General features: G+C 47.8%; 6 protein-coding genes across 6 annotated transcripts; 3 read left to right on the forward strand and 3 right to left on the reverse strand.

The window, feature by feature from the left end:
- Positions 1–1,414: 1,414 nt before the first annotated feature.
- Positions 1,415–2,607, forward strand: BO79DRAFT_208041 (uncharacterized protein; the record flags this gene model as incomplete). Its single annotated transcript, XM_025682303.1, has 1 exon — positions 1,415–2,607. The coding sequence occupies exon 1, from the start codon at positions 1,537–1,539 to the stop codon at positions 2,602–2,604; it is 1,068 nt and encodes a 355-aa protein (XP_025542002.1). The 5' UTR covers positions 1,415–1,536.
- Positions 2,608–2,852: 245 nt separating this feature from the next.
- Positions 2,853–5,332, reverse strand: osm1 (putative fumarate reductase Osm1). Its single transcript, XM_025680797.1, has 5 exons — positions 5,217–5,332; positions 5,082–5,150; positions 4,758–4,995; positions 3,234–4,690; positions 2,853–3,163 (listed from the first exon to the last, which is right to left on the reverse strand). The coding sequence occupies exons 1-5, from the start codon at positions 5,254–5,256 to the stop codon at positions 3,066–3,068; spliced, it is 1,902 nt and encodes a 633-aa protein (XP_025542003.1). The 5' UTR covers positions 5,257–5,332; the 3' UTR covers positions 2,853–3,065.
- Positions 5,333–7,250: 1,918 nt separating this feature from the next.
- Positions 7,251–9,814, reverse strand: BO79DRAFT_244046 (MDR/SDR family oxidoreductase; the record flags this gene model as incomplete). Its single annotated transcript, XM_025685341.1, has 11 exons — positions 7,251–7,440; positions 7,662–7,884; positions 7,980–8,043; positions 8,100–8,129; positions 8,442–8,565; positions 8,634–8,974; positions 9,027–9,101; positions 9,163–9,268; positions 9,370–9,443; positions 9,495–9,572; positions 9,602–9,814. The coding sequence occupies 11 exons, from the start codon at positions 9,812–9,814 to the stop codon at positions 7,251–7,253; spliced, it is 1,518 nt and encodes a 505-aa protein (XP_025542004.1).
- Positions 9,815–13,136: 3,322 nt separating this feature from the next.
- On the forward strand, positions 13,137–14,723 carry BO79DRAFT_191065 (fungal specific transcription factor domain-containing protein; the record flags this gene model as incomplete). The annotated part of the gene is made up of 2 exons (XM_025680798.1): positions 13,137–13,511; positions 13,569–14,723. The coding sequence occupies 2 exons, from the start codon at positions 13,137–13,139 to the stop codon at positions 14,721–14,723; spliced, it is 1,530 nt and encodes a 509-aa protein (XP_025542005.1).
- Positions 14,724–14,799: 76 nt separating this feature from the next.
- BO79DRAFT_169319 (MDR family MFS transporter) lies at positions 14,800–16,702 on the reverse strand. Its single transcript, XM_025679473.1, has 2 exons — positions 16,417–16,702; positions 14,800–16,348 (listed from the first exon to the last, which is right to left on the reverse strand). Exons 1-2 carry the CDS (start codon positions 16,543–16,545, stop codon positions 14,813–14,815), a joined length of 1,665 nt encoding a protein of 554 aa, XP_025542006.1. The 5' UTR covers positions 16,546–16,702; the 3' UTR covers positions 14,800–14,812.
- A 387-nt stretch (positions 16,703–17,089) lies between these two features.
- Positions 17,090–18,252, forward strand: BO79DRAFT_142379 (cytochrome b5 reductase family protein; the record flags this gene model as incomplete). The annotated part of the gene is made up of 3 exons (XM_025678276.1): positions 17,090–17,345; positions 17,440–17,517; positions 17,666–18,252. The coding sequence occupies 3 exons, from the start codon at positions 17,090–17,092 to the stop codon at positions 18,250–18,252; spliced, it is 921 nt and encodes a 306-aa protein (XP_025542007.1).
- Positions 18,253–22,245: the final 3,993 nt, after the last annotated feature.

A 22,245-nucleotide genomic window follows, 5' to 3' on the forward strand; every position in this document is an offset into this window, starting at 1 on the left:
CCTGAAGAGAACTTTTTTTTCCACACGACTGTCTAATTTCGATCGAAGCGAAAAGAAGAGGGGTAGCGGTGGGAATGACGGACAGGCGGCGAGGAATCGAGATCGGAGTGAGCCCCAAGTGGAAACAAGGAAGGTCTGGAATATCCGACTAGGGAATGGCAGAGGCGGAGAGGGGGAGGAAGGAAGCAAGGCCGCAACGTCCGACAGCAACGTGAGAGGCGGAGAACCGGGCTGAGTCACTTGCAGGCTGGAGAAGACGAATGATTGACAGCCAGGAGCTGATCAGGATAAGAAGAAGAAGAGGAGGAGGAGAGTGTAGTTAAATGGTGGGGGGTGGGGAGAGAGGAATTTTGTTTTTGGTCTTTTTGGTTTGTGACTTTGAAGTCGGGAAGAGACACCCTTCTCTTCTTGAGGATTTGAATAAGTGGGTTGTGTTTGTGTTAGTGTCTAATAATAATGGAAAACCCAAAGACAAGCACAGACCAGCCGTACTAAAAGACGACGGTCGGTTTGAAAAGGGTAGAAAGAAGGAGGGGGGAGAGGGGGGGGTGGAGGGGAAGAGTAGTTGAGGGCGGGTAAAGTGGGAGGGAGAAGAGGATGACGATGATGGAGCGAGATGGAGGAGAAGTGGTGGAGGAGGAGAGGGAGAGAGAGAGAGAGAGAGAGAGAACTGATGTGGTGGTGGTTGAGGTGAGGCGGTGGTTTGGCAAGACCCGTTCAATCGGTGGTGGGGAGCAAAGTGGCTGCCCGTAAACCCACACGCAGCATTCAACCCAACCTTAGTTAACTCCTCCGTACTAGTTAACCTAACCTAACTGTGCCGGGCGCTGACATCAACCACTGTCCCCCTCCATCGCAACCCATTGTGGTTGTTCTGCTTCTTATCTGCATCCATTGTATAATGCATGCCCATACTCCTCCGTGAAGGACCTTCTTCTGGTTTGAAGAAAGGCACTCGAAAATTAAGTCCATAATTGACCTGGTCTTCTCCCTCGTCTTTAAGGAATAAGATTGTCCTTGCGGTTGCCTTTTTGTTGATCCAGCATGAAGCTCGCCTAACAAGATATACTACTGACCACTATTGAGGCCAACAAAGGATTGAGGGGCTCACTGGTAGTTGGTAGGAGGTGGATCTCGGTCGGTTCATATACACAGGAGCCAGGAATGCGAGGAATATCTTCATATTGAGGAATTAACCCTCCCAAGCCCAGTCTCTGCCACTCATTCTTCAATACTTACTAAACCGTTGCAAGCTTCATGGTTCCTGCCGCGTTGCCTGGAATCTCAGGACTCCCGCACCCTTTCTGGCCTGAGGCTCCCTCACATGCACGCCTTCCTACGGATCCCGACTCCCTTGGGCCGAACAACTAATCATTCTCGTCCGGAATATCGACAGGAAAAGTTACTAGCCTCTCTTATCTTTGCTTTTTCTACTCAATCTGAAATTTCTCTTTGAATTGTTTGTACTTGTCTTAATGTTGTTGGCGACCTGGTACTGTACCTCACTGGCAGTAGCACTGACTCTCCCCGCCCGCCATGTCCGACCAGAAGAAGCGGGGCAGTGACGACAAGGTCGCAAATACTCACCGCAACGAGACCAATTCCTCCCAAGGTACCAATGACCGTCCGGAGAGTCCTTCTCTAGCTACTCGAATCCAAAACTCAGCTTCCGGGCTTGCAAAGAATGTTTTTTCCGCCCCTGGCTCGTCCGCAGATTCCGCTCAACTGCTCGCGGGCAGCGGTAAGGCCGGGCACTCATCGTCACACTCGGCGCTAGCCGCAGCCCAGCAGTACACAGATACTTCTACTACTTCTGCCTCTTCCTCGACTGGGAATTCTTCACTACCTGCTCCTGCGGAAACATTTCGCTCATCTTCTACTACGCAACAGGGAGGGTTTCAGCTCCCTCCACTCTCGGAAGATGAATTCCAGCGTACTTACGGCGCGGAATCCCTTGTTGGAAACAATGACAGCTTCATTGCAGGTCTAAGCGCGGACGAAACCACCAGCAAGGGGAAAGGAAAAGGAAAAGCAAGAGATACATCAACGGACCCACTCTCCAGCGATGCAACTAATCCAATCACACTCGAACAAAGATTCCTACCCGACCGACCCTCTCTCCTCCCATCCGACGGCGACGCAGTCGTATCCCTCCTCTCAGACCAGACCTTCGATCCCGAATTCCCTCCCACAGCCGACGAGCCCGCCGAGCTCGTCGAAACAGAGCTGCTACCAATGCAACTCACGGCCGAAGAAAAAGAAATGATCGAGTCCTTCCGCCGTCTCACACCCCCGACATCGTCCGGCAATAACACATTGACATCCCGCAGTCTAGTCCCAGATATTGGCGACTTTCTAGACACCCTCCCCCCAGAAAGTCATTCCGACGTAGCCACCCTGCGAGACACCGTGCTGACGGGTCTCCCCGGCGCAGCAGACTGGCTGAGTGTCGAGGACCGATACCATGACGAAGTCTGGGGCTACCTGCGCCCTACGCTAGAGGCTGCGGCCAAGGAACTGAAATCCAATAAGGAGTCCGGAAGCACGGAGGAGGGGCCTGCCGTGCGACGTCTGAAGATGATCTTGAGGCACATGCAGCAATGATGACCCGGATTTGCCGAGGACTAGTTAGTACTCCCGGCTTATTCATATATGTTGATTGATATATTGTATTATAATGATCTGATCCGGTAAATGGATCACTGCCGCGAGGATATATATACATATACACATGTTCTATTCTGTCTTCACTGATCATGATATACTACTAGTACTGGTATCGTTGCAGCTACTATTTACTAGTTATGTGCTACTATCATTACCAATGTCTTACAATATCTGCTGGTGACTGTCTAAGAACAATTGAATAAGATTGTATCTTACATACTAGAGACAGAGTGACTCCTGGAAAAACAACGAAAACTATTCATCATCACCAAGGACGTGTGGACATGAACATGCTCGACAAATAAATAAAAGACAAAAATGGGTATGTGATCTCTTCCGGGTTACTTTCTCTTTCCCCAACGTGTATATCTCCAATTCTAATTTTCATGGAAATGTTTTTACAGCTCAAGGCTAGGGGTCTGGCCCTTGACACGGCCAATCACAATGTGACCAGCGTACTTAGGGATGACCTCGTCGTCGTGGAGCATGGCGAACTCTGTAATAGAGGGGTAAAGTTAGTATATATATTTCGGTGATGGGATGGGACAAAGTTGTGCAAGACATACCTTCTGTGGCATCGCGGCCCATGAAGTTGAAGAGAGCGTTAGCTCCACCGGGGTGCTCGTCGAGCCAGTTGGTCACGTCCAGCACGACACCCTTGACGACAATCCACAGGTCGTCCTTCTTGTTGTGCTTGGCGATCTCCTCCATCGAGTATTCCTTCTCGGGAATGCTGAACTTGGCGGGCTCCTTGGGCTTGGCTGTCTCAGCGGCACCGGCAGGGGTGGCAGCCGACTTGGCGCCCTGGGCCGCGGCAGCGGGGGTTCCAGCACCGGCGGTGACCTGGCCGCCGGCAGCACCGGAGCCGCCCCATTCGACGGAGATCTTTCCGGGGGTGGATGGGTCGATGTGCAGGGAGATCTGGCCCAGACGCTGGGCGGCCGTGGAGGCACCGCCGGAGAGCAGCTTCTGGAAGAGGTACTGGCTGGCACTGTCACCCGCAACGCGACCGTACACGACACAGCCCAGCAGAGAAGAACCACCCAGACGGTTAGCACCGTGGACACCACCAGCCAGCTCACCACAGGCGTAGAGGCCGTCGAAGGCCTCCTTCTCGGAGTTGAGAACCTGAGCGTGCTCGTTGATCTCAATACCACCCATGGTGAAGTGCAGGACAGGCTCCATCAGAGCGACGTGGAAGTCGTCATCGATGCTGAAGGGCAGGTTGTGGAAGAAACGCTTGTTCCAAGGGTCCTTCTTCTTGCCCTCGGCGATCAGGTTGTAATCGTCGAAAGTCTTCTTGAGGGCAGCCTCGCCGCAACCGATCTCCTTGGCGAGCTCCTTGCCGGTCATCTTCTTCATCAGACCACGGCCGGAGTAGTGGCGGGTGTGGAAGTCCAGGACATTGGATGCCTTGCTGTTGAGAATGAGACGGATGGGCCACTTGCCCTTCTCTTTCTCCTTCCACATCTGTCCCGAGACATAGTCACGGTGACCCAATTCATCGGAGAACCGCTGGCCGTCCGAGTTGAGGAGGAGACCACCCTCACCACGCAGGGCTTCAGCAGCCAGGAACTTGAACTTGGCGGTCGGGTCCTTGGGGTCGACAAGACCCGTGGGGTGCACCTGAACCTTATCCATGTCAATGCCGTTGGCGCCGATCTCCATCAGCATCTTCTGACCATCACCAGTGGCGTGAGTGCCGTTGGTGCTGGACAGACCGAAGGTGTCGGGGCGGTGCTGCTTTAGGAGCGAGCCATCACCGAAGTCAGCAGCGTAACCACCAGTGGCCAGAACGACCACACCCTCAGCAGTATGCGTCTCGCCATCGTACTCGTAGGTAACACCGGTGACATTGTTTCCGGACTTGTTGATGGAGGTCACACGGGCCTTCTTGATGATCTGAACACGGTCGGGCTCAGCCTCGGTGAGCTCTTCTAACCGTTGCATGAGGGCGTATGTGATGGCCATTCCCGGGAACTTGGCATCGTGGCCACGATGCGTACGGGGCTGGGAGTGACCGCTGCAGAAATTAGCATGGGTTGCGCGACAACAAAAGTGTAGATGAACAAGGAGAGCGCAAGACTTACCCTAGCCGGGAAACAAGGGTGAGATCGAGGTTGAAAACATCCTGCAACCACTCGACGGCAGCGGCAGATTTGTATGTGAGGACCTTGATGAGCTCGGGACGAGCCTTATCTCTGGCCGATTTGAGGGTATCATCGTAGAATTGCTTGACGCTGTCGGCGATGCCCAAGTCGACCTGGGTGCGCGTCAAGGCGCCGTTAATGCCGGAAGTGGCCTTGGTGGAGTTGCCACCAAAGAAGGCTGTTTGGGTCAGATCCCAGGTCCTTATATAAACAACAATAATGCGACTGCAATTATCGCAGGAATTCTGGGGGTTGTAAACATACCCTGCTTGTCTAGAACGAGAACATTTCCACCGTTAAGGTAGACGGTGTGGGCGGCACTAAGCCCGGACACTGAGAGACGAGGCAATGGTCAGCAATGCGGGGAAAGCTATTTCCTGGCGGTGAAGATCAACTCACATCCACCGCCGACAACAATTACTCTAGGGGCGGTTGCCATCGTTGTGAGAAGAAGATGTAGGAGGAGAGGGTGAGGAAAAAGAAATCAGAAGATGAATATGGGGGAAAGAAAAGAGATGAGAGAAGAGGAGTTTAAAGGGTCAAAAAGCAGGTAGGAACAAGTAGATCTTTAAGCAGCAGGAGATCCGGGGGAAGAAAGAGAGAGAGCCAGGGCATTCAGAAGCCGACGGGGGAGAGAGACTGAGTTGCTCACTCGGCCGAGGCTCATCTTTCTTTCTTTCCCCCATTCAATTTCCAACTTGGTATGTACCGTACGATTACCGTTCTATGACCCCCCTCTTCTTATCCGTCTTCTATCTTCTACTCTCCCTTTTCCGGTCCGGTAATGTTCCCTTTCTAATTTTTGAGGACTCATCAAAATGTCTAAAGTGGATTCGATGGGTCCTTTCTCTTGTCTGTCTGTCTGTCTATCTGGCCTGTGCTTTTATGACTGACTGAATGACGGGTTCTATAACTAGTTTATAGAGAATAATAAGTAGACAGTAGACATTTGATCTCCTCCCCTGTCTTTGATGACAAAGTACTAGTGAGTTTTCCAGGGACCATCACATGCAGAAGTTGTCCGTCACCAGGAGCTGCAAGCTGACCCCTGCGGTAGTCTTCCCATGACATACTATTACTACCACTACTAGTACTTTGATGGCAAAAAGAAACTAGAAACTCTCCCTGACTTTCACATGCCTCGAAATCCAGAAGCAACCTTCTCAGCAAATGAAATCGTAGGCTTAAGTCAGCGCGGCACGTCATGCTCTTGGATTTAAACTCTCACCCCGGATTCAAGATTTCGTCTCAATTTTGAGATGATAGGTAAATCCATGATTGAAATTGTATCTATGTAGTGACTTGAATGTAGCTCCCCTCTTAAAGATATTAGTGTTGTGGTCTCAATATATATTTACCACAGGAATAAACATACCTACCATCAATAAAGTCCATACTATCTATCTACTATGCAATACACCCTATTCAAGGTATCAAAAATACCGCATACATAACATACACATATCCATACAAACAAAGACAGGGTAGACACCCTGAAGAATGCAATGTTACCCCAGGTGCCTGCCTTGAATATTTACCTCGGACCGAGTAACCCCATCTACCATCCATCATCACCACACCACCGACCATGATCTCAGATCAGCCCATAAACCCTACTCACTCAGTATAACCCCTGAAGACCATAATGCTACGTAAGCATACCTTAAAACAAGCATTAACATACAACACATACACACATACATACAAACATACACAGTACTCCCCACATACCAACAACCGATCCCTCTCCCCCGTCACCTGACCCTCCCGGCAATTGACCACCACCTCGCATTCCCACCAATCAGCATCCCGTGATTGAATTCCGACGACTCAACTACGTAATGACGTAGATCCGTCGTTTATTGAACTTGCCGTTTTTGGAAGGTTCGATTGCCGTCGCTTTTTCTTCTTTTATTTTGTAGGGGTTTGCAACTCACTAACAGACCGCGTTCTGCAGACATCTTGTTTGTTGTCTACTGCTTAAACATATTAAATCTGAGATTTGTTCTATTAGCGTCGTATCGTATTTATGTGTTTATGTATGTATGTAACTGGTCAGTACAGGGTTGACGGGCGGGCGAGAGAGAAAGAGAGTGTGTGAAGTTTCGGGAATAGATACCCCGAACGACTCAGTAAGCTCTGAGCATGAAGAACTCTCGGGGTTATTATTGGCAATGAGATACACCGAAAAGCTGTGTATGTTTTTCGGGTTTGCTTTTGCACAGTGTAATATATGGACTAAAATGGTCTAATTAATTTAGCATCGTAGAGCTAATTGTATGATGTCGTAGTAGTAGCCATTCAGACTATAACAATCTAGACACACTGTCTCGAAAAAGCAAACTATTTTGTTCCATAACTCACCAGCTACTAGTCCACCACCTCGCTAGACATCTCTGCTGTCCCTTCATCAAGCACACCACTATTCGGATTCTAAAGCTTAGCCTTGTAATGCGCTACCATGCGATCTGCAGTCATAAGCGCCAGCCCTCCAACCGTTCGTGATTTAGCAATCTCAGCCACACTAACATCGAGATTCATATTCCACCGCACCCAGCTCTTGATATCGAGTGAAGCAAGGGAATCAGTTGGCATCGCCCATTTCATGTCCTTCGTCGAGATCCTGCGATCCGATGAGTGACGAGGAAATCAAGCGAACGGTTTCCTGTATAATAAGGCTGCGAGATTCTTCTATGAGCATGATATTTGGGTCTCTGTCTGCTCGGAGGGCCAAATCTCTGAGAATGTTGCTTAACTGGATTCACCGGGTCGCTCAGAGGAAGGAAAATCGATATTTGCGTAAGGCGCAAATCGAGCGTCTTGACTATGCCATAAAAGACGGACCGACGCATCGGAAAGTGGTCTGGTATATCCAAGCCCTTCAAGACCTCATCTTCATCCAGAAGCCATGTACCAACAGCTTGCATTGACTGTAGGAGGTTTGGTTGTCGGCTGATCAGTCCGACTTCGCCAACGGCTCCTAGCACCAAGACTGAGGATGGCAGACCAAGCTGGCGACGGTATCGTGAGAAACCTTCAAGGAACGTGTTTGCAGCTGCGAGTTGGTCTGCCCGGCGTTGCCACAAAGTCCAACTACAGAGCTAAATAGAACGAAGAATTCCAAATCTTCCCTTGAGACCGCCTCGTGCAAGTTCCATGTACCCTGGACCTTGGGGGCCATTGATGCCTGCCAATACTCATAGCTCATTCCGGCAAGGACGCCATCCTATACATAGAGTAATCAGTGCGCTTTCCATTATCACCTTGATGGCCAGAACTCACTTTCGAGCACAGTAACATCTGCAGGACTCCCTTCAAAGGTGATTTGCATATCGTAACGGCGTTTTATACGTCCGCAAGGCTTGCCACACTACCCCTGACACATTGCACATGGCACCCTGCAGCCTCGAGCTCGCATATAAACTCCTTATCGTCCTCAGCAACTCCTGCGTTTCGAGAAAGAAACACTAGGTGACGTGCCCCTCTCTCTACCATCCATACGGATACTGCTCGTCCCAATCCTCCGAGCCCACCCACCAGAAGGTAGGATGCATTCAAGTGAAATGACACCGACCTTTCTATTATCGAGCTGGGCAGCTGGTTGGAGCTATCAGGCATTCTTACTACTATCTTGCCAATATGGTTTCCTTGCTGCATATACCGGAAGGCTTCTGCTATGTCGCGGGCTTCGAACACTGTGACCGGGCGAATAGGAGCAATATTGCCCTGGGTATATAATGCCGTGAATCTATCAATTACGCTTTCTGAAGCATTAGCCTGCAAAACTAATGAAGGCCTGATGCTTAGAATACTGACTTGTCATATATCACCCCATTCTCTAAGAATATCTGGAGGAAGTCGACACCAAGAAAGGCACGGTTTTGGATAAATGGCTTTAGAGTGAGCATGCTATTGAGGAGAAAGTCCCGCTTCCCCAGTTCAACCATCTTTCCAAATGGGGCAACACACGCCCACGAGGCATGCAGTAAGGGCCCAGCAAGCGAGTTCAGGACAATATCCACGCCGCGTCCGCCTGTTGCCTCTAATACGGACTGAAGAAAGCTTGTGCTCCTGGAATCAAATATGTGAGAAGAGGGGATGCCCAATTTATGCACGAGATAGTCCCTTTTCGCTTGAGTCCCAATGGTTGCATATATCTGTGCTCATTCGTTAGGGAAGACAGGGAGTAGTACTTCTCGCCTTACATACTTTGGCACCATGTATCTTGCATATCTGAATAGCGGCTAGACCGACACCCCCACATGCAGAGTGAATGAGAACAGTCTATGTACTATTATCATGCCGTCATACAATCCAAGAAAAAGGGCATCAAAACAGAGCATACCTGATCTTTCTGAACCCGTCCCACGTAGTCCAGCGAGTAAATTGCTGTTAAGGATACCAGTGCCATGCCTGCCGCATCTTTCATCGACAGCCCGCTGAGCAGCTTTCTACAGTGTTTCTTATTGACGACAAAATGTGTGCGAAGGATTCCAGGACTCACCACTGACACTTCATCACCGGCCACAAGGCCGGTGACACGCTTGCCTACTGGCGAACGGTTCCACTTCCCTCTAGTCCCAGCTCATTTGTACTTCCAACATAGCCCAGAGTGGCCAGTACATCCTAAAAGCTGTTACTTATATGCCAGCGGTGTAGACGCTAATGAGCACTAACCCTGTAATTCAAACCAACATACTGTAGGTGAACCTCAATGTCATCACCACCCAGGTCCTCTTCGCGATATTCCAACCACTTCAGACTGTCAAGCAGACCAGCCTTACCGACATGTATCTTCTTGGGATATCTTCCGACTCGGGGATGCTCTTCTGATCCCCAGGTGGCCAATAAAATTGGCTAGTGTATATGGTATTCTCATGGAAGGCAAATTCGTAATCCAGATAGTCACCTGCCACATCCTTGGACTGTAAGAACTTTTGGACAATCTTCTCTAGTGCATCTGCAGTATTTTGCTCAAGGGACTCAACCTCAAGCATGTATATATCAATCAACAGCTCTTGTCTCACAGATCACACAAAGCCTTGCGCAAGACCGAAGTTCGGGTCTTCACTAGTGACTTGCGTGCTCTTCGTAACCCATAGTGTGACACACTGACTGATCTGTGCTAAATAATCTCTTAATGCATCATAGTAGGCCGCTGGTGTAAGTTGCTGGGAGTTATTGTCACAGTACAAGTTGAGGAATACTGTCCAGGCTAACCGCCCGGGCACGTGACCCCTTTGGGGATAAAACCTGCCAGTTTTCAGGACTCTGCTTGTAGCTTCGAGCTATATCTTGTCTATTATCCTGTATATATTCTGACTGTAGTAGCTGAACTAGTTCCTAATACTTCCTGTTCCCTGCTTGAACTACTGTTCTACCACCCCAGCCAGCCCGCACCCTAACAAAGCCTGTCGACTAGGTAAGGAATCGGCCACTAAACACCATAGATTCGTCTAACAATGACAAAGGTAGCCTATATCCACAAGATAGACTGATTCTTGAGGGATCAGTGTTACAGACCCCTGCTAGTTAACCTACTAGTAAGACAGACTCACCAGGCAGAAAGCGCTGTTACGGGCCGCGCTCAGATAAAACCAAACTATTATTTAGTATAATCACAGATTGCTAATATAATACTTAGAACGTCCACGCGTCACATGACTATATGGGTATGTGGCACAGACTACAGATAGGTATACAGTATATAGACTATTATATATAGAATGGTATATAATATATAAAGAATAGAATATATAAGAATACTCTTTCATGTACTTAGTTCTGTTCTTCACATTTAATATAACTGTCATTAATTAATTATATGTTTAGAACTTGCTTAGCTACAGAACACTTATCCGCACATATAAATAGCTGTGTGGTATTATTCAGTCTTATTTCTCTTCTCTTACCCAAGACCAGTTGCTCTTAGATAGTTACCAGCCTGATACACCTTCGACCCAGTTCAGTGGTACGTATACCAGTGAAGCTAAGCTAACAGGGACGGGGAAGCGATCCTAGGGTTTGACAATCAGTAGCTCGATACTAGGAATCGGCACCTTATAGGTGTCGAAAGAGTGTAGAACCGCTATCAATGACCTCACGACTCTTATAATTACTATGATACGTCATCCCGATGGCTTTACTCCCGATAGCTAGGTTATTCTATCACAATGGACTTCGGCTTGGATGTGTAAGTAGCAAGATATTGTTATCTAGAGACCGTTGACGGTTCTTATTCATGAACCCTCATATTTCAAAAAAAAAAAAAAAAAAAAAAAAAAAAAAAAAAAAAAAAGAAAAAACAAAAAAAAAAAAAAATTTCGTGAATTAAGCTTTAGTACTGAAATCAAAAGCTGGCTGAAGAAGCTCCAATCTCTCCATCAGTCCCAATTGAATGGCTCGTTCATTGGCCATATCACATGACTTCACGTGCCAGATCTTCTACAGTGGGATGTAAAAAGTATTTAGAACACCCGAAGATGGCTAGATTGCTCCAACAGTACACCGCCTGCGTAAATACTTTATCATGCCGGACATAAACCTCTTCTCAATCAATACTTTGTATACTAATCCTCTGCTTCAATGACTGCCTTTACACGATGAGGCAAGTTAATACTCTTGCTTCAATAGCATGCCAGGCCTCTTTTGCTGTTCAACACGGCTTATCAGCATCCGCGACACAACTAAATCTTTCACCTTCAGTAGATTCATGAGCTAGCTTGGGAGTTTAATGATATCAAAAAAGGTATATTCTATTAGCTGTTAACTAGACCTGAATATTTTAAGATCTGTGCCTAAATATACTTTCCATGACCCGAATTTGTACCAGGTGTGCCTGCACCTGGAATTTTAATTCATTGAATGAGATCTACGAAGCCAGTACTGCGTTGGGAGGCCGCAGCATCAATTCAAACCGTCTAGCTCGATATACGTATGTGGTATTCGGTATTATTAAATCTTTATGCTACTCTTGTTTTTGTTGAAAGTCACTGATACTGTTTGATTAGGATCTATCCCTGGTTTTTGCTGACCGATAAACTCCTCTGTTTGAAGCTATAATTACTTTAACGACCGTGCAGTCAAATAAGAGCAATATGTAACTCCTGTAAAGGCTACTGGCGTGTTCGATTTTCTCTCATATAATTGTTCGCATCGACGTGTACCTTATTTGCTATGTATATGTTTCTGCCTCCTATATGCGCTTTAATTGAGGGCTTGGCTCCGTCCAGATTTTAATGAATCTGGGGTTCCCCAAACCCTCCCTTGATCCCTGCATGCCCAAAGACCTCAGTGCTCCGCCTGATCTATTTCTCTACCGTCAACAGCTCCGAATTGCCCCAGGAGCCCAGTACGTATCATAAATTTGGCTGCTCGGATTGCTAGCTTAGGCGTGTTAAGGATCTTCTTCGGACTTCCTTCTCTCTCAGGCCCCACCCCCCAATCCTTCTGCCGAATATCTCTTCGCGAAGGCTTTTGAGAAGAGGACAGGCAAGGAGCACATGTTGCACTGTCTGGGTTGCTTTGCCGCATTGACAGTCTGCATCTGATATGTTTGGCACTCCTCGTTGGTAGTATGGAATTCGGTTAAAATATGTTCCGCATGACTTGACCAATTAACGTTAGCTTGCTGAAGTCAGCGCTCTCGATCCCTAGTAACATATCTGCTCTCCGCAGTCCCTCGTCTGTATCTGGCATTAAATCTCTCCCAAGACGCATGTCTGCATCAGAGGTTCCATTCAAGCACCTAAATGCCTGCAACAAATGCGCGGCGCGCAAGGTTAAATGTGACAAGAAGGAGCCATGCGGTGCCTGCCACCGTGCTGGCGCCGAGTGCATCTATCCAACCATTGTGCATCGTCCCCGCAAACGTAAGTTCCAGTCCTCGCCAGATGTTCTAAAGAAAAAGTTGGGAGAATATGAAGATCTTCTTCGCCGCAATAATATTCCGTTTACTCCTTTTCCAGCCAATGATGTCGAAGCCGTGACATCCAATATCGAAGCGGCCGCCTCACCAGGTAGTAGATCGTCGCCGTTGGGCCATGTTGGACCATTGAATGCGCAGGATTCCGATCGTCAATCACTATCTGATGCTCAGGGCCCTGCCTCTAATGACACCGTTACCATCGGTGGGCTAGTCTTGAATCATGATGGCAGCAAGAATTATGAGCATTCAATGCTCGCGACCTTGAGCAAAGAGGTGGGATCTCGGAGTGAAGCTTTCGTTTAATTACTCTGACCTATGCCTCCTAGTTTACACCCAATACGCCACAAGCCGAATCCACTGGTACTTCCTCAGTCCGGTCGCTGATTTGCCGAATGCTTTTCTCCCCTATCGGGCCCAGCCAGTCCTCTTCTTTGGTCATCCCAGCATCCCATGAGGAGCAATTATGGTCTATCTTTCTTCGGGATGTCGACCCTTTAACCAAAGTCATCCACTGGCCGGTTGTAGATCAGCTAAGGGAGCGGAAAATATCCGCAAACCCCACCCCAACCTGCTTCGACGCTCTGTTGGCCTCTATCTATGCATGCGCAATAGTTCCTTTGGGGGAAGTTGAGTGCCAGACGATGTTTGGTCATGGTCGCGCAGTCCTAATAGAACATTATCATGCGGCCACGAGAAAAGCCTTGTTTGAATTGGATTTTCTCCACTCGTTAGACCTTATGCTTGTCCAGGCATTGGCGCTATTATTGGTATGTATTGTTCTCCTCGACTCACCAGATGCTCTATCTTCGTCTAACCTACGGTAGACGTCCATTCACCAGCTGTCCGAGCCTTCGCTTTGCTGGTCCATACTCGGTCTTGTCATTCGCAAAGCTCAGACAATCGGTCTCCATCGTGACGGCACCTCATTAGGTCTTCCTCTATACGAGTGTGAAATCCGTCGACGTGTCTGGTGGTATCTGGTTACTCTTGATATGCGCGTATCTGAACTGGCTGGGGCTGCTAACCCGATTATCTCACAACCCTGGGACACTAATTTCCCCACGAATATCAACGATCAAGATCTCCATCCCGATATTGATTATTTAACACCAGCCACGGACGGGCTGACCGACATGAGTTTCTGTTTGTTCCAGTACGAGGCGGTTCGCCTTGTTCGATCCGCCTACCTCGCTGCATCGCCTGAGTTCATGCTGCGAAACAGTCCTCGCATGCTGCTCTCCATTGAGCAAATCAATGTCTTCCGCAGGACAGTAGAAGACAGATTCCTTCGCTTCTGTGACCCTGTAATTCCTGTACATTTCATGCTCAACTCTTTTGCGCGCTTAACCCTGTGCAAGATGCAGGCGTTTGTGCAAGAGATTCGGCCCAAGGAGCGGAAACCGCAGCAATCATCGCTGTCGGACTCGGGGTCCAAGTTGAGTTACGGCTTACGAATGCTGGAATATGACCAGTTATTGCACTCAAACCAATCCGTTCATGGATTCCGCTGGTTCATCTATGCCCAGTTTCCATGGGGTGCTCTCATCTGGTTGCTTCAGTCGATGCTAACCAAGAATTGGGGCGCGAGAGAAGATAACACGTGGCACCACATCGAGACCCTATATCAGCGCTATCCAGAGCTATATGACGAGGATCGAGGACTACATCGCTTGGTGAATACCCTTGTTCTTCGAGTTTGGTGGCTTCGGCAGGCACTTCGGAAAGGGGCCGTCTTACGAAGCAAAGTGGAACCAACCCCCCATTTCATCACCGAACTACTGTCGAAGCCTTATATCCGGAGCGATCAAGTCGCGCCTTTGGAGACCCGTGAAACTGTTCCCAACGAGGGCGCTCATGGTGCGGCTCCTTCCACGAGCGAGGCTACAATCATGGAGCAGCTCGATGACTGGGATCAATTATTGTTTATGCCCACTGCTTCACTGGAATCGAACTTTGACTTCAGTGCCTGGCTTACTTGAAAACGCAGATTCAATGCAAATGGTGAATACTCTAAGCGGAAAACTTCTGTTCTAAATTCTCTTCTTTCTCGCAATGGACAGACAACATGTTATTCCTGGACCGGCCTGTTTTGACCCGAACTTACTTCCTCGTCTTCGCAATTCGTCTTAAGTAAACTCCTCGGTACAATAAAAATTGCAGCAAAGAATGTAACTGCGGATGTGGCTGCGGTGAGGTAGAAAGAAGTTGTCACAGCCTTGTTATATATGTGCAGGAGAGTGGCTAGGGTTTTTGTCGGCACCATGCTCCTCAGTTGCGTCGCCCCGGAGCTCACGATGGCTGATGCATCCACGTCCGGCAGGCTGTCATGCAGACCCAAGACTAATTTGCTGGAGACAATATTCTGTGCAATGGCAAGCGCAATTGAACCTCCCAGCTGTTGACAGAAGAATAAAAGGGAGAGTACGGAAGGCACGTCGGCTTTGTGAACCACCATCTGCACGGCTGTAGCACCCTGCTGCATGCCCAGACCCAGACCAATACCAAAGAGAGCCTGATATGAGATCCATTTAGCGTGGCCTGTTGCCACTGTGAACGTACTGAGCAGGCCCGCACCCACCGTCATCAGGACAGATGAGATGATCATGAACAGTGATGGGTAGCCAACGAGCTTCGATACCAGAATCCCCGAAATCATGGATCCGATGACCAGGGATAGGAGCAACGGGATGTTCATCTCTCCCGACTTGACCGCACTGGCGCCCTTGATTGCTTGGAACCAGATCGGCAAGTAATAGACGAGGCTCATCATCGATGCGCCGATAAATGCTGTATACAGCGCACTGGCCGCAACGGTCCTGTCTGCGATGAGCCGTGGCTTGATTGTCGAGTACTCTCCTTCTAGCCACTGGTCCACGCCAAACAGAATGAAAAGCACGCCGCTAAGGACGAGGAGAATAAATATCCGGGCGGATTTCCAAGCATAGGTCGAACCACCCCATTCCAGGGCGAGCACCAGACATACTACAGCAGGAACCATGAAACAAAGACCAAGCGGATTGAAGCGTTGGATCCGCTTCCAAAGGCGCATGCTGCCACCACCAGCAGTAATCCCTGTTCGATCCTGTTCCACCTCATCCTTATCGCCCCCTTTCCCCCCAACAGGAAATATCAAAAATATGACTATCATCGCAACTGCGCCTATAGGCAAATTAATCAGAAAGCACCACCGCCACGAAGCACCCGTGGTCAAAGCGCCCCCAAGCAGGGGTCCAACGATGGCCGAGACGCCAAAGACGGCTCCCAGAATTCCCATGTACATCGGCCTCTTGGGCAACGGAACGGTCTCAGTAATGATGATCATGCACCCGGCTGTAATTCCGGCCGACCCTATTCCTTGAACAGCACGGCCAAGGATCACCGCAAGGGAATTCGAGGCCCCGCCGCACACGGCCGAGCCCACGATGAACACCAGCATGATCGCTAAGAAGACGTGTTTGGACGCATATATCTGATACATGGTCCCCAGGGGCAGCTGCATTACCGAGCCGGTCAACATATAGGCGCTCCCGTACCATGCCATATCGTCGAAGGAATGGAATTCGTTGGTGATGGTAGGGATGGCGGTCGAGATGATTGTCCGGTCCTGACGGCGAGCGTTCACGGGTCAGCACATTCATCTTTAAGCCCCCAAAATGGAAAGGAGGGACTCACCAAAGACACAAGGAACATGCAAAGGGATATTGAAATCATGAGAGCGGCAAGCTTAACTCCATCGATATAGTGGTTGGAATCCTCTGTTGGTTCCCGTTCCAGGGACGCAGCAGCTTCGGGCTCGGACATCGATACTGAACGATGAGAAGAAGATAGAAGATGAAAGACGAAAAGAAAAGAACAACGGAAGAGAAAGGGAAAGAAAATTCAGCTTAGCGGTGCGAGTTATTTTTGACGAGGAGTCAGATTTTGATATAAATCTATCTTCTCGATTGTTCGGGACAGTCAATCTCCGAGACGCATAGATCAACAAAATTTTGCGGTATGCAATTCACCCCTGTCCAAATTAGACCACTTAATGAACCTGTGGTGGCCATTTTTAGCAGCCATACTGCCAAGCTGTCTACTTTAATCAGGCTTTCCTATTTTTGACACGGAAGAGGAAAAAGGAAGAAAAGAGTAAAATCCAAAATAACATTATGTGGTTGACTCGGCATCTCGGAGAGTGGGCCTCGGAGGCACCGGAACCAATCGGAGGGTTGACATGGCCAAGCCCCAAACGTCTAATTTCGGAAAGTACTGAGGATGAGTATATATTGGAGTACATATTTTTCCCTTGTCAAGGTTGATCGATTGACCTTACTGTGCGAAATCGCCCCTCGACTTCGTCTTCATGCTCCCTAGCACTAGAATCACACGCATACTTGTTGCCAGCTTCACAGTTGCTGGTTGCGGAGTATACTCATTCAAACGACACCTTATAGAGGAAGCACTGGCTGAGACACCAGAACAAGAACCGCACGTCATGTTCCGTGGCTTCAGGCCAACATCTCTGCGTGTGCAAAATGTCGAATCTCTCAGTCACAACACTAAACGCCTTCGATTCGAGTACCCGGATCAAACCTGGATATCAGGGTTACAATTGACATGTATGTACATGGGACAGCCTATCCTTTTTCTCATCCCCGTTTCCTTTTTCGTCAGCCACAAATGGTGAATAACAGGCTAATAACTTCGTTGCAGCATCTGTCTTAGTATTTTGCTGGCCCCAAAAAAGCTGGTTCCCGGCTATTCGACCATACACACCGGTCAGCAGCCTGAGTATGTCAAACCCAGCAGCCGATCTACTCTCTCTTCCACAAACCCCAAAAGGGCCGTGGCTATGATATTCCCACCTTCTTCATTTCTCCCGGGTGACCCATTCTCAGTCAGTTCCAATGGCTGATATACAATCACATGAAAAACCCAGACCAGCGCGGCTTCCTCGATCTCGTGGTAAAGAAATACCCGCATGGAAAGGTGTCTTCACACCTGCACACATTGCAACCAGGCGACTCCCTCTATTTTCTCGGCCACTTACCTGGTGGATATCGATGGTCCGCGGCGACTGCCAATGAGCACTCGCGGGTATACCTTATCGCTGGCGGATCGGGCATCACCCCCACCTACCAACTCGCCCGAGGCATCCTAGAGGACAATCCGAACGCCAACACCAAAGTGCAAGTGGTGTTCGGGGCTAACACCGCGCAGGATCTTGTCCTGAAGAAGGAGTTAGACATTTTGCAGCAGAGGTTTGCCGACCGGCTTCAGATGCATTATCTGGTAAGCGAGGCGGGACCCTCAACGGGAGAAGCGGATAACAAAGACGTGAGCTACGGGGCGCGGGTGAACACAAGTCGTTTGCGGCAGCTTTTCGGGGTGAGGCGAGAAGGAGATGAAAAAGTGTTTGTCTGTGGGCCTCCCGGGATGGAGAAGGCCTTGGTGGGAGGCAAGTCTTGCGGACGAGGCATTCTTGAGGAGTTGGGGTTCCAGAAGGACCAGGTCCATATCTTCTAAGAGGGGTTTGCGGATGGTTGTTTGGGAGAAGTTTGCGTCGCCGATTATTTAACACTCAGACATTTTATAGCTCCATGAGTAGAGAAAGATATGGTCTATTACTAGCAGACTTCGGCTCTGGCTATCCTCTAATATGCCGAAGCAGTTTCTCGGACTGATCGTAAAAATCCGGAACCATTTGTTAGACCCTTAGGAGATACAGGACACGTTGATCCCACATTATAGACTTTACGTTACTTAGGCAAATCAATACAGTAAACAAGAGAAACTGAAGGAAATTTCCTCTTCCAGTATCATAAGTAGACTAGATAATAAGAGGTACTGTCATGATATATCTATACCTACCAGGATAATTTTTTCCCCTTCCTTGATAGAAATATGTCTCGTAACGACAACTAACAGATACCGGATTTCAAAGCAGTATATGTCTTTACTCTAATTCATAATTACTACCGAGTGATTCAATTCCTTTCAATCATATTGACCAAGACAATAATATTCTTTTCCAACTAATCTGCACCATGTTACGGGCCCCTCAGGGGCTAGTTAACTAGTAGCAAGACAGACTCGCCAAGCAGAAAGCGCCAATAAAGATAGCGCTCAGGCAATCAGCAACTCTTATCCAGGAGAACTGCGGATTATTATCGTGATGCCCAGAACAGCTACACGTCACATAATAACGGGTATATAAAATGGACCATAGACAGAAATATAGTATATAGACTACTATAGTATATAGAAAGCTATTTGATCTGATCTATAGAGAATAGAATATATAAAAATACTCTTATATATTTAATTAATTCTGTTCTTCATACTTAATAACACTATCTTTGAATAAATAAATATTTAGAAGCTTAGCTACAGAATACTAATCTATACTAATTTTTAAATAACTGCACAGTTCTATTTAATTTTATTTCTCTTTTTTATCCAAGTCTAGTCATCTTCTTAGATATTTATCAGTCTGATACCCCTTGACTCAGTTTAACAGTCTGTATGCTAGTGGGGTTAAGTTGATAAGGATAAGGAAGCAATCCTAGGGTTTGATAAACCTCATGAAAGTAGTATTGGTTGATATAGGATCTATTTGGGCTTCGTAGGAGATACTGTTCCTGCAGACAACCTGCTCTATCATTGTCATAAGCAGCCTGACCTTGATTTTACAAGAACGGTGGACCAGAAACTCAGCACCATCAACATTTTCCAGTACAACCATCCAGTTCCCTACAGTATGTGTAAAATCATTACAGATACCTAGAAGCTTCCATGGCCGGAACAACACTTAGGTATCTATATTAACAGTATTGCTTTTCAGTTCTTTAAAGCTTTCTTACAGTTCTTAACCATGGTATAAAGAACAGTGGCGTAATATCTCCATACCTATCACCGGCATAGATTTAGCTTATTTGTGATATGTAGTCGATCGCGGTATATTAATCTCAAAAACTAGTAAAGCTGCCGAGCACAGAAAGCAGATAGTCATAAAGCTTCCACTATAGATTACACCAGTGAGATTAATAACATCAACCATGCTGAAGACGTGAAACAAATATCTTCCTGCAAATATTATACCAAGACGGAATAGCAGGTTTTTATAGAATATTACTAGCCGCCAAGTAGCAACTACATAGCAGCGTAAGTCAGGTATTTTCCTCAACTAGTAAGTCCAAAGAGACAATTCAACCAGAGAAAAATCATAAATAAGCATTATAACCCAGGCCTCTTCTGCACAGGAATTACAGTATGCTTGGTCACACAAATGCTGTCTTCTTACCCCCAGAGTTAACGAAAGATTACATAGTTGACCAGGGAATCTATCTGCATAGTCACACACCTGCTCAATGCGACTCTCCACTCTTTGAGCCTTGAGCTGAGACCACAAGCAGCTTAGCTCCGTTTACTGACTCGGAAATTTGCGAATCCTGGAAGTTGCCACAGAATTCCGTTGCAGAATCCAATATGATATGGGCATTTGCACCACCTATGCCAAACCCATTGATACTAACCCTTTGGCGTCGATCGGCGGGCCATTTCATGGGCTCTAAAGGGACAGTTAAACTGGATTCTAGAATTTTTCAAAGTGTCCAAGTTTAGATATGGTGGAATTGTTGAGCCTTCGAGTGACAGGATAGCTTTGATGAGACTCGTGATACCAGATGCACCCTCTGAATGGCCAAAGTTGGGCTTAACCTGTTCTGCTCAGCATTTCAGCCTGCAGGTAGGTATGGAATGCTCACCGCGCCAATAATGACCCCATTCGTCTTAAAGCAATTGTCAATTGCTGTTGTCTCAGCTGCGTCGCCTGCTATCGTTCCAGTGCCATAACACTCAAAGAAGGCAGTCTCCGAAAGATCGTTGACCCCAGCCTTTTTATATGCGTTTCGAATAAGACTCTCTTCAGACTCAACGGATGGGGCGGATATATTTGCTGTTTTCCCATCATAGTTCACAGCAGTTGATCGAATGACTGCCCTTATTAGGGTCATTTGCCTGCTTTGCACTGCTTAGGCGCTTTATGTACAGCACATTAATTGCTTCACCTCGACCATAGCCTTCAGCTTTGGCGTCGAACGTCCGACAAACACCACTTGGGGACAACACCATGTTATCAGATAGGCTTGTTGTCATGGTTGGCGACATGATAAGATTACTTCCAGCAACTATGGCCGATGAACAAGCTCCAGAGGCTAGTGTCTGACATGCTTCATGAAGTGCAGCCAGGGAGGATGAACAGGCAGCTTTGATAGTCATGCTGAATACAAAGGCAGCAGTTACTCGTTGATTCAAAATAGCTTGGGTCTGATTTTGTCACGACCTGGGACCTCAAAAGTCATATCTGTACGAAACACAGTTTGCCAGAACATAATCGCCCCTGCCCAGAGCATGATATCTGTCGACAGTCTGGGGATCTCTATGAGCAATACCTAACCAGTCTTCTCCAAAAACACCAACAAAGCAGCCGATATCTTTACCTTCCCAGTCTATTTCTCCCGCGCTCTCGAGGCATTCCCAAACCAGCTCTAGGAGGAGCCGCTGTTGCGGATCCATTCAGGTTGCTTCATGGTTTCGCACGGAGAAGAATTGGGCGTCGAAATAGGCCGGGTCTTCTTGCAGGAAATAACCATACTTTGTTCGAGTGGAGCGCTCTCTTGTCGGATGATAAAATGAATCGACGTTATATCTGCTCTTCGGCACCTCACCGAGGCCGTCTTCTTTCTTCATCAAACAATCCCAAAACTGATCGACTGTACGAACGCCCCCAGGGAGCCTCATTGCCATACCTACTATCGCAATTGTGGTAGATGAATCTGACGGTTCATTGTCCGAAGGCTTAGGACGCGAGACGTCTGGCAAGTCTACGTTCGATGTGCGTTCTCCACATAGAGCAACCGGGTCATCTCCATCAAGGCCAGGAAATGTTAACGGGGGAATCTCCTTTCCTGACGTGAAATAATTTCTCTCATCGTCTCCACTGGTTGCATGTGATGCTTGCATATTCTTCGTCATTGAGTGGTGTCGATGATGTGACAATCTAGGGAAAACCTCTCTGTGTTTCTGGCTAAATTTGCTTCAGAGAAATATACGATTATCGGCAGCCACCATATTCGGCAATCCAGAACTTGTACTACTAATTGTGTGACCTTTTTGGATTCTCAGGGGGCACATGGGATTTTGGTTGGGCGTTGAGCTTTGTCACTACACACAGCATATGAGTAGGAATTGTCGCAACCTAGTATGCAGTGTGCATGTGGTTATATTTCTAGGGAAGTAACCTAGGCTATATGACGTTAGCACCATGAGTTTGAGAGAAGATGGATTAAAAATTACTTGTCTGTCTCGCATCCAGAGATTGCAGGCTGATTACTCACTCACTGTGCTTTCAGGGCGAGACGACACAGATGCAGTTCTCAAGGTAACATACCGGGTCGGATGAAGCTCCAGGCCAGTTGTGTAACTCGTATACGTAGCACGATAATGCAGCTTTTGCGC

The sequence above is a fragment of the Aspergillus costaricaensis genome (genome assembly GCF_003184835.1).
Source record: "Aspergillus costaricaensis CBS 115574 unplaced genomic scaffold BO79scaffold_8, whole genome shotgun sequence".
In the NCBI taxonomy this organism is placed as follows: domain Eukaryota; kingdom Fungi; phylum Ascomycota; class Eurotiomycetes; order Eurotiales; family Aspergillaceae; genus Aspergillus; species Aspergillus costaricensis.

Excerpts from the sequence above, each read along its gene's own strand:
- osm1 (XM_025680797.1), bottom strand. The coding sequence starts at position 5,256 with ATGGCAACCGCCCCTAGAGTAATTGTTGTCGGCGGTGGAT. Across the intron at positions 4,996-5,081 it reads TCTCGTTCTAGACAAGCAGG|CCTTCTTTGGTGGCAACTCC; the intron begins GTATGTTTACAA and ends TGACCCAAACAG. Across the intron at positions 3,164-3,233 it reads GGGCCGCGATGCCACAGAAG|AGTTCGCCATGCTCCACGAC; the intron begins GTATGTCTTGCA and ends CCTCTATTACAG.
- BO79DRAFT_169319 (XM_025679473.1), bottom strand. The coding sequence starts at position 16,545 with ATGTCCGAGCCCGAAGCTGCTGCGTCCCTGGAACGGGAACCAACAGAG. Across the intron at positions 16,349-16,416 it reads GCATGTTCCTTGTGTCTTTG|GACCGGACAATCATCTCGAC; the intron begins GTGAGTCCCTCC and ends GCTCGCCGTCAG.